The sequence below is a fragment of the Ovis canadensis genome, chromosome 11 (genome assembly GCF_042477335.2).
Source record: "Ovis canadensis isolate MfBH-ARS-UI-01 breed Bighorn chromosome 11, ARS-UI_OviCan_v2, whole genome shotgun sequence".
In the NCBI taxonomy this organism is placed as follows: domain Eukaryota; kingdom Metazoa; phylum Chordata; class Mammalia; order Artiodactyla; family Bovidae; genus Ovis; species Ovis canadensis.
Window position 1 is genome coordinate 48540857 of NC_091255.1, and position 16362 is coordinate 48557218.

At 39.9% G+C, this 16362-nt stretch overlaps 1 protein-coding gene across 4 annotated transcripts in view; it reads right to left on the bottom strand.

The window, feature by feature from the left end:
- The window catches only part of IKZF3 (IKAROS family zinc finger 3), a 91536-nt gene that overhangs the window by 17572 nt on the left and 57602 nt on the right, over positions 1-16362 (bottom strand). For 2 of the 4 annotated variants that reach the window (XM_069543349.1, XM_069543347.1), the window contains exons 4-6: positions 11822-12082; positions 10610-10777; positions 8477-8593 (exon numbers count right to left, since the gene is read on the bottom strand). The exons of 1 other annotated variant lie outside the window; for it this stretch is intronic. In XM_069543349.1, the coding sequence (XP_069399450.1) occupies positions 8477-8593; positions 10610-10777; positions 11822-12082 (546 nt within the window). The remainder of the gene's footprint in view (positions 1-8476; positions 8594-10609; positions 10778-11821; positions 12083-16362) is intronic. One more of the 4 variants, XM_069543348.1, reaches the window with a different exon arrangement.

Sequence of the window (16362 nt, forward strand, 5' to 3'; positions counted from 1 at the left end):
AAAACTGGCCATCTCTGCAGTAAATGAAAGACAAAGAAAGACCTCAAGGGCAAGACTGTCAAGAATGGCCAGGGTGAGGGTTCAGAGCCCAATCAGAAAAAAGGAATTCAAAGTATTAAATAGTTTTCATTTTATTATTGGCACCTTTTTGGTTTTGCTTTTAAAAAACTCCTTGCCAGTCATTACACAATAAATTATAAAACTCAATTCAAGAATAAAGTTCAAGAATAAAATGAAAGGTGGCTCCAAAAGTGAATAAGAGAAGAGACTGATGACAATGCCCATATTTACTAGGCTTTGTTTCTTATCGAAAATAATTCTGTCCTCTAAAGAAATAAATCCCAGCCTCCAGTTTAAGCTATAATAACACTGTTTGTATAAATGAAGATAAGAAGGATAAAAATAAGGGGGCTGGGCAGCTTTGGGGCTGGGCAGCTTTGGGGCTAGTAGTAAAGCACTGTGACTTCAGCTGACAGATCACTGTAAATAACGGGTACTTTAGTGACAGGACGCTGCTGTTGAGCGAAGTGGGTCAAATTCTGTCCAGCACAAGGATAGGTTTAAATGACCAAACAGGAAACTATTATACATATTATTTCCTTTCACACAAACCACCACCAGATGTGGCACTACCCAGAGCCCCAAGAGCAGAGAGATGAAAGACAAAGGCCTGGGATTTGAAGTAAGCTCCTGAGGCTGTTTTAAGGAGGCTTTTCTTAGGAGTGTCGAAGAGGCAGCTCAGTTTGTGCTTTGACTTGGTTCCAGCAACCTTGAGGGGATTAAATCTAGGTAAGGTCTTTCCCCACCCAACCCCTGCCCCATGTATTTACTATCAAAAAGATTCATAGTAAAATAAGAATGAAAAACACTACTTTGGGAATTTTAAACTTTCTCGCCATCTTACCACTACTCTTTTTCAGTCTTTCAGTCACTCCTCTAAAGGCCCCGTTATCACCCAGAGATCTGTCAGTCCCAGGACTTCTGCAAGCATTATGCTGTCAGTTTGGTTTTCCCATTTGGCTCTCGGGAGTCCCTGTCTACATTTTACCAAAGTCACCATCAATCACCACAAGCATCTTTCTGAGGACACATATTCTATGTATTCTATATCTGGGAGGATGCAAAAGCGGGTATACAATGACCTGAATAATGTAATTGGGGCATGCCACTAAATGGCAACCTTTAGAGATAACATCATCTTTTATCCCTGGTTACTCACCAAGCTTGTCTTGACAGTCATTTCCAGGTAAACCGTACTCTGGAAATCAGTGACCAAATGCCTGACATTTAAAAAGATAAAATTCTGGAGTGTTGATGGATATACAGATAATTTGCGGCAAACGGGGAGATTTTCCCATACTTCACAACTCTGATTCGATTGAAAGGAGTCCCCTGAAACTACTAATCTTTTCTTTTATCATACTGAGAGGCCTGTGGGATCTTAGCTCCTCGACCAGGGACTGAACCCCCACCCTCTGCATTAAAAGGCAGATTCTTAACCACTGGACCACCAGGGAAGTCCCTGAAACTCCTAATCCACAGGGCTGCCATCTACCAACACCCTCCTGCAGGGCCATTCACTCAAAATATCAGCTTCATGATGCCAATCCTCAGTGTATATGTGCATATACTCTAGAGATTAAGTTAATCTTTACTAAATTAACTGTGTTTCCAATTGGCAAGTTAGGCAAAGGCTACAGTTTCAATTGATTATGGCTTGGAAGGAAAGTTATGACCAACCTAGATAGCATATTCAAAAGCAGAGACATTACTTTGCCAACAAAGGTCCGTCTAGTCAAGGCTATGGTTTTTCCAGTGGTCATGTATGGATGTGAGAGTTGGACTGTGAAGAAAGCTGAGCACCAGATAATTGATGCTTTTGAACTGTGGTGTTGGAGAAGACTCTTGAGAGTCCCTTGGACTGCAAGGAGATCTAACCAGTCCATTCTGAAGGAGATCAGCCCTGGGATTTCTTTGGAAGGAATGATGCTAAAGCTGAAACTCCAGTACTTTGGCCACCTCATGCGAAGAGTTGACTCATTGGAAAAGACTCTGATGCTGGGAGGGATTGGGGGCAGGAGGAGAAGGGGACAACAGAGGATGAGATGGCTGGATGGCATCACCGACTCGATGGACGTGAGTTTGAGTGAACTCCAGGAATTGGTGATGGACAGGGAGGCCTGGCGTGCTGCGGTTCATGGGGTCGCAAAGAGTCGGACACGACTGAGTGACTGAACTGATACTCTCATTTTCTTCCCCCAAACTTTCAGTCTATTGCCTTGCAGTTATTGGACAACTGCTGTACTAAATGATGCACCCTGTAAAACACAAAGAACTGCTTTGGAGTCAAGACAATCTCTGGGATTACAAGGAGTCCAAGCAGTAGACTGGAAAGGGAAAAAAAAAGGACTTGGCATTTGGTCCTCTGCTTCAACTTTAAGACCCAACTGTCTATACAAACAGTCTAGACGTGTTATCTTGCCACATCATGTCTCAGAATTAAAGTAGAGGGAAACCAGTTTGGCAAGATAGTGAGGCAACAAGATAATGGGTTTAAATGACGAAATAGGAAATCCGTTCCTGGGTGGTGTTTGGCAGTTTAATGTTGCAAGGGGTGGGTGTGGGGAATATGGGATGGTGGCAAGGAACAATTTGCACACTTGCTTCATGAGTGAGCATAGCAGGAGTAGGCCTAATTCTGGGTCAGTTCCCCTTCATGTTACTTACCTTCTAGTATACAGGGGAGATAACCATTTTCATTAGCAAAATGATTTTAATGACATATTGGAAAAATAAATAATCAAACTCATACTAAATCAAAATTATAGAATAAATTACTGTCTTTAATCTCTGTACAAGTGTTAATAGTTCGTCTGGTTTTTAGTTAACTGGTTGCATGATGTCATTTCTATTTCAAAGTGATTGTAGATTTAACTATATAATTTGTTGTGTTTTGGTTCAAAATCCTTCATTAGATCTTGAAGTGTTAAATGGAGCTCAAATAAGAGACATTGCTTCCTGTCTCTCCTATAGTGTGGTCAGCCAGTAGCTGATGGAGAGTGGAACAAAGGGGTGATATTATGCAATAAGAATTGTCTAACAAGAGATTGCTATCAAAGAGCAAACCAGGTTCTAGCAAAAAAGTTGCATAAAACCGTTGCCTTTTTGAGCATGTACAATGAATACTACTTGTGAGTTAGTATTGACTTTCCAAAAAGAATAATCTGTTGGGAAAACAGACATTTAAAACATTTTAAGTGCTTTCTTTGGACTGCTATTTGGTAAAAGTATGGATTTTTTCCTGAAATTCTCATGCTTGTATTATCTCAACCACAACAATGAGGATGAAGATAAAAGGTTTTGACTTCTAGATTCATAAATAAATATAATTACTCAATTACTTTAAAAATCTTGTTATTGCTAGAACTCATTGTCATACAAAAATATGTCCCGCTCCAAGTATTCATAATTTGTGTGAAATGAGGCTAAATGAATCTCTATACCAGCTGTTAGTCCCTTTCTGGAATAAGGATCAAGCTAATGAGAAAATGAAATCTGTGGTTGTCTATATTCATTCTTCTTTACATATATACTCCATTAAGACAGCAGAATTGGGAGTATCCTGATGATGTCTGGTATAGAAACTTGAGCTGAAGTAACACCATTACATGTGTCTCTGTTAGACCTTTATATTAAATTAATAGATCCAGTGCTCAGTCCCTTGTTGGACTGAGTTCTTTGAGGGTAGGGGCTTAACCTCCACTCATCTTTACAGATAGCTCTGACACAGAGCCTGGTCCATGAGAATGCAATGAATGCTATCAGAATAAATGACAATGATCAGCAAGGGCAGGAGTCTTGTTGTCCAACACGATCTTCTTTTGCAGACTGGTCTCCAATCCAAGGTCTTTTCATTTGTCCTGCTTCCAGAAAGGCCCGATTCCTGACTGGGGCAGGTTTGTCCCAAGGCTCAGCTCTCACAGTAGGCTACACTTCAACTTACAAGAAGCACTTGATGAATGGTTGGATGGCATCACCGATTCAATGGATAAGAACTTGGGAGAACTCCAGGAGATGGTGAGGGACAAGGAGGCCTGATGTGCACAGTCCATGGGGTCGCAAAGAGTTGAACATGACTGAGCGACTGAACAACACTTGATGAATAAGTGCCGCATCCACAGTAGAGCATCATCCCTTTAAAAGCTAGTAATAGGACTTCCTCAGTGGTACAGAGGATGAGAATCCACCTGGCAAGGCAGGGGACACAGGTTCGATCTCTGGTCGGGGAAGATTTCACATGCTGCAGAGCAACTAAAGCCTGTGCACCACAACTGCTGAGCCAGTGCTCTAGACCCACAAGCCATAACTACTGAGCCCATGAGCTGCAACTACGAAGCCTGCACACCCTAGAGCCTGTGCTGCACAACAAGAGAACACACCACAATGAGAAGCCTGTGCACTGCAATGAAGAGTAGCCCCAGCTCACTGCAACTAGAGAAAGCCCAAGTGTGGCAAAGAAAACTCAATGCAACCAAAACAAAAAGAAAAAGGAAAAAACCCTAGAGATGAAGGGATAAGAGGTACCACTGGTGATACAATATTGGTCAGGTTCAAAATGGAACACTATGTCCAGACCTGGACTCCCAATTTTAGGAAGGAAACAATAGAAACCCTATAGGGAGCTCTGACAATAATCAAAGGATTGGCTTGTGTTCAATTAAAGATTCTTTATATTTTGGATTTTAGGAAAAATCATGAGAACTATTTGAAATATCAAAGATAGACATGACATACAGTGTTCGCCATTCTTGATTAAGCTGTGACTTTATACATTTTCTAACCTGAAACCACCATAACAATATATATATATATATTTTAAAATCAAAACTTGCTGACTTAGTTAGCCTTTTATTTTTTTGCTGAGACTTTAAGTGTTTTGCATGCATTCATCAAACCAACCTATGAAATGCAAATTAACTCAACCTCTGTATTTCAGTATTTCCTGAATCACTTTGTACCACTGAAGATAACAAAAAAGATTCTTTGAACACTTTTATTTTTTAAAATTTAATTTAATTTCTGTATGTTTGGCTGTGCTGGGTCTTCACTGCTGCTTGGGCTTTTCTCTGGTTATGGCAAGCAGGGACTATTTCTTAGCTGTGGCGTGTAGGCTTCCCATTGCAGTGACTTCTCTTGAGCACAGGCTCTAGGATGTGCAGGCTTTAGCAGTTGTGGCGTATGGGCTCAGTAGTTGTGGCTCCTAGGCTCTAGAGCACAGGCTCAATAGTTGTGGCACACAGGGGCACATGGGGTTAGTTGCTCTGAGGCATGTGGGAACTTCCCAGATCAGGGCTTGAACCCATGTCTCCTGCATTGGCAGGCAGATTCTTTACCACTGAGCCACCAGGGAAGCCCCTCTATCACCACTTTTCGAATTTGAAATTCCTAAAAAGGTCATGGGGATAGGAAGTAAGGTGGTAACCTTTCTTCAAAATCACTAATTTTGAACTTATTGTTCATAGAGGATATTTTACTCATGTTTTCCCCTACCTCCAGGACAATCAAGACAAATATATATACAAAAGTGTCTATTAATTAGTATTGTGTTATTCTACTTTTGCTAAGTAATATATAAGCTTTAAAAATACATAACTAATTAAGCCATTTTTCCAAAAGTAGAAAAAAACTAAATGCCCATTAACTAATAAATGAATGGATAAAAAGCAGTGAATCCATATAACAGAATATTATTCAGCTATAAAAAGGAATGAAGTGCTACCACATGGATGAACCCTGAAGACATTATGCTGAGTGAAAGAAGGTAGATATAAAAGGCTACACATTTTATGATTCTATTCATAATAGAATGTTCAGAACAGGCAAATTCTTAGAGACAGAAAGTAAATTAATGGTTGATAGGGGCTGAAGAGGGGGGAACAGGAGTGATTGATAAGGGGTACAGGGTTTCTTTCGAGGTGACAAAAATGTTATGAAATTGGAGTGGTGATGGTTGTATAACTTTGTGAATACATTAAAAACCACTGAATTGTATACTTTAAAAGAGTGAATTTAATGGTATGTGAATTATGTCCCAATATGTCTTTGAAAATAAAAAAATAGCTAATCACGAAAACAACAAAAGTTCTATTGATTTTTAAGCAAGTCATTGAATTTTTGATGAGTTTCAGTATTCTCAACTCTAAAATGAAGAGGTGGGATCAGATGCTCTCTTTAATTTTTCTTGCTTTAAATATTAATGATTCTACTTGGAATATAAGAGTTTCATAACTTGAGAATTTCTCACAGTAAGAGCTTTGTCTATTGTCTGAAATATGGAACTTCAAGTAAAGATGCCCAGGTATTGCCTGACTAAGCTTACGCATGTTGCTTAAAGATGTCAAAATCCAAGTTTTAGGTTTTTAAGAGTAAACATTTCTCTTTAGAAATAAGGAGGAAATCCAACTCCTTGATAAAACTAAACATGCCATCAGGATAAAAAGCAGAAGCAGTGCACACCAACGGAATTTAGTTGGCCAGCTCCTAACACCATAAAATAGGCTTTATCTAAAACAAAAGTTTCCTTTCACTCAAAACGGATATAGTTAAACTACTCAAGATTTCCACTCCATTTTTCCTGAGTTTCACATTATTTCTGTCACATTTTTGTAATCTTTCTGTTTTAGAATTTTCAAACTATTCAATTGCAACTACTACCATCAAACACCAAATCCCATGAAGATTTATGCCTACTCTAAATAAGCAACTGGTTTAAGGAACCAAATAAAAATAGCAGGCAGTCCATGGAATTCTCTAGGCCAGAATACTGGAGTGGGTTGCCATGCTCTCCTCCGGGGATCTTCCCAACCCAGGGATTGAACCCAGGTCACATTGCAGACAGATTCTTTTTTTTTTTTTTTGCAGACAGATTCTTTATTGTCTGAACCACTAGGAAAGCCTAAGAATACTGGAGTGGGTAGCCTATCCCTTCTCCGAGGGATTTGCTTGACTCAAGAATTGAACCGGGGTCTTCTGCATTGCAGGCAACTGAGCTATCAGTGAGGAAGCCCAACCAGGCTGATGGTCAATTATATGGGTCAAAGGAAAACTGCAGGGATGTTACACAAAAAGGTTTCAGGTCAAGAATGAATGAACGAATTCATTCAACTCAAGAATGAAAGGAAATAAAACCACAACTGATACACGGAAAGACATCTGGTGTTTTAACCAATTGCCACCAGGCATGTAATTCAAAACATGGAATAAAATATGAAATTCCCAGAGCCAAATATAAACATCAATATAAATCATATGAGTGGACAAGTACATGATTTGGGGGCCCTGTGCAAAGAAAATACTTGTGGTTTTAATGAACTCTGCCCTAGCCACCCCTCCAGCTGCCTCTACCCTCAATCTTTGCCATTTTAGTTAATGGCAGCTGCGTTCTTCATCACATTGTACATCAATCTGTTAAGAAATCCGGCTGGTTCTATCTTTATACTATATAGAGTTAGAACACTTTGCACCACCTCTACAATTACCAAGACAATTTTCTTTTGCTTGAATTATTGCAATGGCCTCCTAACTGGACTCCCCAGTTTCTAACCTTGCCCCCAATACAACCTATTCTCAGTAGCAAGTAGAGTGATTTTTTTTTTTTTTCAAATGAGAAGTCCAATCATGTCACCTCTCTGTTCAAAACCTTCTAAAGATTTTTAATTTCACTCAGAGTAAAAGCCAACATCTTTACAATGGCCTTCAAAGCCTGGTAAGATCTGGTTTCCTATTTCCTCTCTGGCCTCATGTCCCATTACTCACTTTCTTCCAGCCACACAGAACTACTTACACTTCTTTGAATTCAAGCCCCAGGGCCTTTGCATTTGCTTTTGCCTAGTGATCTGTAGGGCTCTCCCCTCATGCTTTTAAGTCTGTTGAAAGGTCAGCTGGCTGATGTTTCTCCTAACTCACCTTCAGCCCCCAGTACCTGCTTTATTTTTCTCAATAGCAATTACTACCTTACAAAACATCAGACAAAACTGTGTGTTACTTTTTCACTTTGTTTCTAGTCTGTTTTTCCCAATGAGAATATAAACTCCACGCGGGCAGGGTTTTTTGTATTTTGTTTACTATTGCAACCTACCTCGGAGAAGGCGACAGCACCCCATTCCAGTACTCTTGCCTGGAAAATCCCATGGACGGAGGAGCCTGGTGGGCTGCAGTCCATGGGGGTGCTAAGAGTCGGACACGACTGAGCGACTTCACTTTCACTTTTCACTTTCATGCATTGGAGAAAGAAATGGCAACCCACTCCAGTGTTCTTGCCTGGAGAATCCCAGGGACAGTGGAGCCTGATGGGCTGCTATCTATGGGGTCGCACAGAGTCGGACATGACTGAAGCGACTTAGCAGCACTTCGACCTACCACCTAGAACAGCAGGTGCTCACTAAATATGTCCAGAACAGATGTTGCATGAACTCACCAGTCTCACCCAGGTCAGTGCTCTGAAGAAATGTACGGCAGCGCTCCTTGTGCTCCTCAAGGGAACTTCTCTGCTTGTAACTCCTTCCGCAAAACTCACATTTATAAGGTTTCTCAACTATAAGGAGAGCACAAGGGGCACTCAGTGACCCTCAGGGGTTATAGAACAAACGGTGTATTGGGGCCCTGTGAAAACTGTCCCCTAGTAAGGAGACTGCTCAAAGAAGCCAGAGTACTTGGATACTCATGCATCTACATTACTTTCAGATTCAGTAAACTGAAACAAGGTTATGGCCTATGATTGATTCTCATGTACTCTTTGAAAGGATAGGTTCCTTCCACAAATGAAAGGATTTAGACTTAATCACTATCCTGGAGCACAGTGTTTTGGCTCCAAATCCAATCTTGCTTTTTCAGGAAAAAAATACAAACATGAACATTTTATTTTTCAAGGAGATTCATGTGGTTTAAGAATGAAGTAGGAAGAGATCCTGTATTCTGTGACATCCAGCCGGCTTTAAGTAAAGAATGCTGCAGTTTGTGGGTATTAGCCACTAAGTCTTTTTAGAGCATTGACCTATTTCAATAAATGTAGCTTGTCTTTGCCCAGTGGCTATAGCAAAGTCTGGGCTCAGTTAATAAAAACTGACCTAACCAACTGAGGATCGTTTTGAATAATAGAAATAAGAAGGAATTTCAAAAAATGACTTCATCTTAATTTCTAAGATAAAGCAAAAATTTCCTCAAAAGTTCATCCATACAGTACAGGCCACCTTTACTCTCCTAACTCCTCCAAATGCCTTACTGTTATAAATAATACTTCAACTCTGCGTGCAGGGCTCACCTTTCTGACTTGTCAATAAAATGTACACCAGAAATTTTTCATAATTTTAGGGACTGAGATTTTTTTTATTTTCATGTCCTCTTGCTCTGTTTAAAATAGAGCCTTTGGGGCTTAAAGCACTGAAAGATCCTTATGGAATCACAAATTAAAATAAATGCAGGTTTTCTGGGGCTAGGAATGTTAAGTTTCTACATAAATTGAGGTCCTCTAGAATCTTAAAAATGACTGCTATTGTTGGATCTTACCTGGAAAAAGCAATAGAAAAGAACTACTCTAATTTTTTGGACCAAACTCAGCCTTAACTCATTACTTTGAACAATGAGCTGTAAAAGAAACCCTTCTTTTACCCTTTACCATCTCTCACAGTGGGTTTTCTTGGGGCTGATTTGTTTAATCCTTAGTCTCTGAATTGTGACCAGTTGCGGGTTTAGGGCTGGGTTTTAGTCAAAGCAGAATGTGGATTAACATAAAAACAAGCCCTTTTTTTCCCCCTTCAATTAAAATTTTGTCAGATAACATCAAGAACATGAGGTCCCAAATTTGAAAATAAACCCAGTTTTATTTTTCTAGGAGGGAAATTCTAAATGTTAGTTTAATGTGGTTAAAATAAGGAGTGAAAACATCAAGAGAGAACATAGCTTTTTATGAATTCTTATTGCTGCTCATCTTTTAGATTAAAAATAAATTGGGTGATCAAGAAGAAAGTTTGGTTTAAGAAATTTAGCTCATATACACCTAAAACTAATATAATGTTGTATTTTTAATTATATCTATTAAAAAAAAGAAAATCTAGACCAGAATGGCCCAAACTCCCCAAATTAGCCCAGATTAGCCAAAATTTACCCTCAACAGAGATTCATACCCAGTTTACAGTTTTACACAACTTACAAACTGTACATCATTTACTTTATCCAGACTTTTGAATGAATAGTATGTGTGTATATTTTTAGGAAAATATTCTTTTAATAAAGTTTGACATAAAAATACTGATGGCTATAATGTTTTTGCAAAAATTTAAAAAGCATTTTTACAGTGTAGACTTCTCCTGTCTGACTGTGTTGTTCTCTAGGGGTGCAAAGATGGTAAGGAGATGTTCATCCCCATTGAGCCAGACGGAGAGCAATTAATGTCTTAATGGAAGTGTAATTAGCCCTAGAGGTCTCTGCTGTTGTAACCCTTCAGAACCGAGTGACAGATTAAAACCTCCACACTTAACTCTTTCTAGTTTCCTCAATGGGCACGGAGAAAGACGTATTTACTAGATATGGAATGCTCATTGCTCTCACTTACCAGAATGTGTCCTAAGATGACCTGTGAGTGCATCTCTTCTCTGGCATGCGTAGTTGCAGAGGTGACACTTAAAAGGTTTTTCCCCTGTGTGCAGTTTAATGTGGCGGAGGAGGTTACCTTTCTGAGTAAAAGATGCCCCACACTGATTACACTGGAATGGGCGTTCACCTTTAAAAAGGACAAAAAGGAGATTTCTGATCACCCAGCAATTGGCGAAGCATATGCACAGATTCGATGCCTATGGCAAAAGCTCATTTTTTAGGTACTTTCTGTTCATTTTGAGATCAGATGGGAGCTGTATTTCAAGGGAAGCCTAGGACTGACTTAAGGAATCTTCCTTCTAGAAGAGAAAAAACATTCATCTGGCAAGGCTAGCTATCACCTTGCCTTGGATCAGAGCAAAAAAAATGAGTAGCTTTAGAAGTGCTTTCTAGACTTAAGTTTTCGCATTACTTAGCATTCCTTTTAAATAATCTCAATCTATAAAAAGAGTCACAGACTGAAGTCCTAATAAGGTATAGATAGCCAGAAATGCTTTTTTTTTTAATTGAAAAAATGCTTTTTAAAGTCTCCATATCCTATGTTAGATGAAATCTATAGGGCTTGGTGGTATTAAGTTTGCATGCATCTCTATTGACTGCCTTTTGTTGTTTGAAAATAAATTTTTTAAACTGTTAATAAAAACTGAATCCTTTGATCTACCAAATTTGAACCCAGTACTATAAGGAGATCTGCTGTTTTAAATGGGTTGCCATTTCCTTCTTCAGAATTCTCGCCTGGAGAATCTGAGGGACGGAGGAGCCTTGGGGGGCTGCCGTCTATAGGGTCGCACAGAGTCAGACACAACTGAAGTGACCTAGCAGCTTAGCAGCAGCTGTTTTAAAAGTTACACAAAATATATGCAAGATGCTTAAAAAGCATATCACAAAATTTAACTCCCACTTGTTACTGAAGAAAAATATTTGGCTGACCTAGAACACTGTGATCGTTACAGTCTTACTCATAGCATTTGTGATATGCTTGACAAATGCATGGTGAAGCAGGAATAAAAATCACTTGGTAAATGGAAATGCAGAGACGGAAAGAGATATCAGAATCATGTAAAAAATCAATGAAAAGTAATCAAAAGTAAGTTCTAAATTACACCACTTCTTTTTTTATGTGGTTGAATTAGGACAGTTTTCAGAACAATGGATAGAACAGACTATTTACCAGTATGGCTCCGCTTATGAACCATTAAGACATTGAAGCTAATGCAGGATAATCCACACACATCACAGTTCATCTTGCCACTGGTTGGCCTGCTACTATCATATGAGACAACATGTCTCTCCAACTTAATGTTTTCATATTCATTATATTCTCTTGAATAGCTGTAAGGAATTTCAGGCTCTTCTGCATTTCCCATGGGCTCTGGCTTTAAAACATTCTCATCCCTTTCACTGTATTCATCTTTCACTTTCATTGAATCATCTGCAGGAAGGAAAATGCAAGAAATGAACAATGATTGTTTTTGCAGCTATCAAAGCAGCTCAAAGAACAGAGACCCACAACTGACAAATACCAAATGAAGCTAAAAATATTGTACATCTACAAAACAAGAAAACACCATTAGGATGATCACTGATTATTTGAATTCAGAGCCACAGTCAGGGGAAAACACAGACACACGTGCACACACACACAAACACACACAAAATAGATGACAGTATTTTAGGCCATTCAGAAAATTAGAGATAACAGATTTTAGCTATGACTGCTCAGAGCAACTATGAAAAAAACATTTTGAGCAATTTTTCTCCAGTACCGGGGGAGAAGAAAGGTTCTCAGATTTAGTACCTTTTTTGGTGGCTGCAGTTACAAGGCAAGGTGATGTGCTCTTTGGTTTCAAGAAGAAAATACTATTTTAATTCTTCAGTTGCACCCAATTTAAGCCACTAAGACTGAGAATTGAACAGTTAACCAATTTTTTTTTTTTCCTGATTTTAAGCCATGCCTTGCCTCTTCCCCTTCCATGTACACAAACTGCTAAAATGAGTCTTATCTCTCTCTCTCGGAACTGATAAAGAGACAACGCTGAACATAGAGGAAGCTGGCAGTACTAGTGAAATACTGTTGAGAAAGATAAAAGGAGAAGTAATCCTTTAACATAACCTTCTAAGGAGTCACTTTCATTGACACAGGTAAATGAAGCTCAACCTAAGCAAGGGGACAGCACCAATAACCAATACCCAAGTTGAGTGAAGTTGCTCAGTCGTGTCCGACTCTTTGTGACCCCATGAACTGTAGCCCACCAGGCTGGAGTGGGTTGCCATTTCCTTCTCCAGGAGATCTTCCCGACCCAGGGATCAAACCCAGGTCTCCCACATTGTAGGCAGACGCTTTACCATCTGAGCCACCAGGGAGGGAGGGCTAAACTTGAAGCCCTAGAATAAAGCACTGGATAGGAGAGGTGTGGCTGGCCCAAGTGAGTTGGCTGATCAGGTACTATTTCAATAAGAGCTGCAACACTCTTAAGCTGAAGAACATAAGAAATGAAGAAGGCAAATTTATGTACTGATACTAAGAAAACCTAAAATATTTGCCTGATATAATAATAATAAATATTTATAAGGGATTTTTCACATATAAAACATGCTGCATAATGCTCACTTTAAAAAAAATCATTCTTAAAACTGGAAATTGTAATGCTGCATGGGAATCACAAGTCAATGGGATTTCAGGGCTGGAAGAGAATTTAGAGATCATCTGATCCAACCCTTGTTCTTCAGATGAGGGAATCCGGGAACAGAGATGTTTTTGGGATTAGCCCAGTTACACAGCCAGTTAATAGCTGATGAACTGGAATTAGAACACTGAACTTGGATTTGCTCTTGCACTCTGACACATAGTGTCTAATTTGCTCCTTATATCATATTGCACACTCCCTCATTAGTGGTGTAGATGTTAAAGACCAAAACACTCTGAAGAAAAGATATTTAAAAAAATGACATCCCTTCCAAACACCACCAGTAAGTGCAGCTCCTGTTGCCACACAGGAGGAAGTATAACTGCAGCTGGGCCTGGCTTGCTACCTTCTACTCAAGTTTCAATTTTCACTTCTATCAAGGTTACCTTTCATCTGTATTAACTGTGTTTGCTTAATAGAGCAAGACAGGGCCTAACCACCAACAGAGGAGCCATTGCTGCAGCACGGTTCCACTGCTTCTCACCACGGTTCATGGTTCATAACCTTTTGCTCTTTGATTAGAAGAGATGGAGGGCTGCAGGAAACATCCAGTGTGTTTCAAAGTGGCCCATCCTATGTATCTGGGTTGTATATGAATTGATATCTATTTCCTACATGGAGAGAGAGTCATCCCCTTCCTCGGACACATCTTGCCTGCTTTCAGATGGAATGTGTTTCCTTAAGTGGTTTTTGCTTTTTAAATTTTTTTTAAACAGAAGGATGCACCTGAAGCTTGTACCCTCCTCCTCCTCCATCACTCCAGCTGCGGGTGATATCCCACCAAAGCTTGAGTGCTCTTCAGTTTGCATGTAGGCGTTTAAAACAACCTCAACGGAAAACTTCAGCTACTGAAAACCAAAAACAGCATATAGAAAAGGCCAGCAGAAATGGATCCTTTTCATTTGGGTTATAAAATGTTAATATGAACAGACTCAGGCTGTTCTGTGGTCCATGATAATTAAAATCTGGTAAAGTCAATGTTTTGAGTCTTTCTGAAAACACAAGACATAAGAAGGTTGCTCCTTCTCTCAGGATTTTGGTTTTAATGGGCTTGACCTAGAACTCAGTACTACACCGACCTAGCTCAAAACAAGTCCTTGGCTTTTGTTCTTGAGGACTTAGATGTATAACAAGGAAGACAGTATTTGAGACTCTAAGGGAACAAATCCAAGCACATGAACAGGAAATTGAGGCAGTCCCTTAGACTTACTGGACCAAGAGAGTTCCTGATTTGCTCTTGGGGTCTTACCAGTTTTAGATAAAAGATCTGGATGGCCTCTCTGCATGGTTACTGAGGATCAACAATTCATCATGGTTTACCATGTGAAGATAAACAATAACAATAAACAATACTAGAATACAGTAGTATATAAGACACAAAATGGATTCCTGAGAGATTATTGGGCTTAGCACCTAGTCTCCAAATATAGTCCACCAAAACTACCAGAAAAGAAACTAGTCCTGCTCTAAGGACTAAGAGATTCATTCCAATCCTTGGGAGGAAAGTTTGTAGGAGCAGAGGAAAGGGAGTTGGAGGGACATTCTACTTAGTGTCCCTTGAAAATATTAATAAATATGTCTAGTGGTAAATAACCCACCTGCCAAAGCAGGAGACATAAGAGATGCAGGTTCAATCCCTGGATTGGGAAGATGCCCTGGAGGAGGGCATGGCAACCCACTCCAGTATTCTTGCCTGGAGAATCCCATGGACAGAGGAGCCTGGTAGGCCCCAGTCCATAGCGTTGCAAGGAGTCAAACACAACTGAAGCAACTTAACACATGCACACACTAACATCAAACTTACCATTTTGAACCCCAAACTGCTTCTAATGTTTGATGTCTTTTTTTCCCATCTGTACCTGCAGCATTCAGGATCTTAGTTCCCCGACCAGGGATCGAACCTGGGCATCCTGCATTTATTGGGAGCTCGGGGTCTTAACCACTGGACCACCAGTGTAGTCCCTATGATGTATTTGGAGTCACACATGGCATCTTCCTTCTTCTATTCTCCAAATATTGAAACTGGACGACTTTTCCATCCAATCTCCACATCAAGTCATCTCCAAGACCTATAGATTCTATGTTCTCAAGATCTCTAGATGCCAACACCTCTTTTCTATTCTCTTTGAAATTTAGTTTAGCCTCTCATCCCATCACACCCAAACTCTCTCAACATTCCCTTTCTAGATAGATTTAATACAAACGTAACCTGTGCTTACTGTCTCTACAATCTCAAAACTGATATAAAATTGCCTGTAATCTGGATTCTGTTTTCTTAATTCACTGAATCTGCTCCCCTAAAGATCTTCAATAAACTCATGATTAAATCCAGTGGTTTTTTGTGTGCCATTCTCCCCAACTTCTCTGCAGCCCTTGATACTGTTGACCACCACTCCTTCTTCTTCTGTATTCCTACTTCTTCAGTGAAACTGAAACTTCTTTCCTCACCTTCTGTGAGTGAGTGTGAAAGTCGCTCAGTGGTGTCTGACTCTTTGTGATCCCATGGACCATACAGTTCAGATTCTGTATGGCCAGAATACTCTAGGCCAGAATAATGGAGTGGGTAGTCTTTCCCTTCTCAAGGGGATCTTCCCAACCCAGGGATCGAACCCAGGTCTCTCGTATTGCGGGCAGATTCTTTACCAGCTGAGCCACAAAGGAAGCCCAAGAACACTGGAATGGGTAGCCTATCCCTTCTCCAGCTGATCTTCCCAATCCAGGAACTGAACTGGGGTCTCCTGCATTGCAGGTGGATTCTTTACCAACTGAGCTATCAAGGGAAGCCTACCTTCTGGTTACTTCCTTCTAGCTCCTTTCCCCGTTTTGCCTCCTAAATACTGTCCCTATCCTTCTTTCTTCTTCCCTGCTAGACCTCCTTCCCTATTGCAATTTTCTCCACTTTTAAGACTTCAACTAGCACCCCCAATATATAATTTCTCTCCCCTTCTTCTGTCCTGTGTTTCCAAAGGCCTCCTAGGTATCTTCACAGTTACTCAGGTTAGAATCTTTACAGTCATCTTTCCTC